This window comes from Solanum stenotomum, chromosome 5, assembly GCF_019186545.1.
Source record: "Solanum stenotomum isolate F172 chromosome 5, ASM1918654v1, whole genome shotgun sequence".
NCBI lineage: Eukaryota > Viridiplantae > Streptophyta > Magnoliopsida > Solanales > Solanaceae > Solanum > Solanum stenotomum.
In genome coordinates this window covers 16,337,215-16,339,552 of record NC_064286.1, presented here as the reverse complement: position 1 = coordinate 16,339,552, position 2,338 = coordinate 16,337,215, and the positions used below count along the sequence as shown (strand labels likewise).

The following is a 2,338-nucleotide window of genomic DNA, read 5'->3' as shown; positions in this document are numbered from 1 at the left end:
ATGGCTAAAGTTGTTAAAGTTGACAACCGGGTTAAGATGTACCTTGAGGATGATGGTTACAAAAAGTGGTCAAGAGTTCTTGCAACAGTAAACAGGGGGAGAATGATGACTTCTAACATAGTGGAATGTATCAATGGTTGCCTTGATGAGGCGTGACAACTACCTATATTAGATTTTTTTGGAAGAAGTTAGAATTCTATTCAGTTCTTGAAACTGTAAAAATAGAGAAGTAGCATCCTATACCAAGGAAACAATAGGGAGGAGATTTGAAGAGCTATTGATTCTAAACGCTTCTAAATGTTCAAGAATGAAGGTATGTATCAATAAAGGCATAAATTCACTCCTAAAGTTGTCTCAAAAAATCAGTTACACACTTGAACTACTTCAACGACCTATTACACACCTATACTATTCAAAAGTGAATTTAATACCACCTTCAAAGATGACGTGGAAATAAAATTAAATATAAAATAAATAAAGCGCGTTTGAGTTAAAAAAAAGATAATTTCCCCCCACCCTCACCTTTCTCCTTCATGTCACCCTACCTTTTTTCTCCACTCGATCTCGTCAAACGTAAGATACAAGTCTCACTCTTTTCCTCCCTTACCGATTCAATTTCATTTGCACTTTGAGTTACAGATCTGTCCATTTCTCACGCGATCCTTCACTTCTCAAATCTATTAGAAAATTGTCTTGTTCTATTTTTGTTCCTATATCCGATCTATACTCTTCTGACTTCTAAATCTATATTTTTAATGTAACCATTTTACTGGCACAAGTGTTTCAGTTGTTTCTCTGTGATGGAGGAAGACTCCTTATTATTTTTCATTTAAGATTTTAATTGGAAAATTATTGTTTCAGATCTTACTTCTTTGTCCAGATGTAATAATTTCTATCATCCCCTTTGATTTTGTCGACCATGAAAGGATTGTCTCCTATTGATATCATCAATTGTAATAATTTTTGTGGTGGATTTGGAGATGGGTGATAAAATTAGTGATGGTATGACTTTTAATTTTAGTAATGACAATAAAATTTGTGATTTTGATGTATATGCTGAAATTTATGGTTATGATTGTGATGAATTTCAATGGTAGTGATGTGGTTTTGATGGTGAATTTAGTTAAGTTTATTATTGTTCTTATCAATTTTTTATGATGGTAGTGGTTGTGAGAAGATTCCGGTGGTGAATTTGGTTATAGGTGGTGAAATCTATGGTGGTGGAGAAGCGAATTTGGTGATAATGACAGCATTAATGGTGGTAGTTTGATGGTTTATAAGGAAGAAGAAACAATTGGGTGACATGGATTTTTTTAAAATCTGACGTAATTATTGATGTGGCAATGACATGGTGATGATATGGCGCGAGTGTAAAACACTCTCTCATCATGTGAATGGTTGTATGTGAGTCAAGGTTGAAATAAATTCACTTTTAAATAATTTAGGTATGTAATAGGCCGTCACAATAGTTTAAGCATGTAACTGACTTTTTGTAATAAATTCAGGGGGAAATTTATGCCTTTTCCCATATGTAAAGTATCATGTATATGCAGTTGGTTGTCGTTTGGCTAATGTGAGTATGAAATTGAGTTAATTGATATGATTTAGTATCTCTAACTTTTTAATGTTAGCAGGTTGTACCATCTACTGAATTTATTTATTCAGTGTATGAAGGTGGGCGAAGATACATTGTTTGCCTTGAGAGAAAAAATTGTAACTGTGGGAGATTTCAGCTTGACGAGATACCGTGTGCTCACACAATTGCTGTAATGAAGAAGAAGAATATTATAGATATACATCCCTACTACTCAGATTACTATAAACCAGCTGCATTGGCAAACACGTATGAAGTTTCGATGGTTCCAATGCCGGATAGGGAGGATTGGACAGTACGAGTTTGTTTTGGAAGAAATCGTTATGCCACCTAGGTACAAAAGGCTAGCTGGACGACCAAGGAAAAGAAGGAAGAAAAATCCAGAGATAAGCACAATCACAAACTGTTGTGGATAAGAAAGCCATAATTGAAGAACTTGTACTTTCTTTTCGAAAGAAGATTGAAAAACTTTTTTATTGGGGCTACTGTTATGTTTTAGATACATTATTTTGAGATTACATATTGTTAGTTTTTTTTAGCTTTTTTCACATTTACCTTGATATAACATTACAATATAGTATTAGTTGGTGAAATTTCAATACACCAATTTGAAATGTTAAATTTTCAACATTGTGTTATTTTTCATATATCTTCACAAATAATGTATCATTAGCATCTGTTAATAATGTACCGGAGATTGTGTTTGTGTGGATGGTACCAATCAATATGGATCAGATACATTTG

General features: G+C 33.4%; 1 protein-coding gene across 1 annotated transcript; it reads left to right on the top strand.

Annotated features, from left to right (window-relative positions):
• Positions 1-1,928, top strand: LOC125863719 (uncharacterized). Its single transcript, XM_049543744.1, has 3 exons — positions 1-127; positions 1,506-1,573; positions 1,635-1,928. Exons 1-3 carry the CDS (start codon positions 1-3, stop codon positions 1,926-1,928), a joined length of 489 nt encoding a protein of 162 aa, XP_049399701.1.
• Positions 1,929-2,338: the final 410 nt, after the last annotated feature.

Coding starts and splice junctions, on each gene's coding strand:
- LOC125863719 (XM_049543744.1), top strand. CDS start 1: ATGGCTAAAGTTGTTAAAGTTGACAACCGGGTTAAGATGTACCTTGAG. Junction 128..1,505: donor GACTTCTAACATAGTGGAAT/GTATCAATGGTT, acceptor TAATAAATTCAG/GGGGAAATTTATGCCTTTTC. Junction 1,574..1,634: donor TTGGTTGTCGTTTGGCTAAT/GTGAGTATGAAA, acceptor TAATGTTAGCAG/GTTGTACCATCTACTGAATT.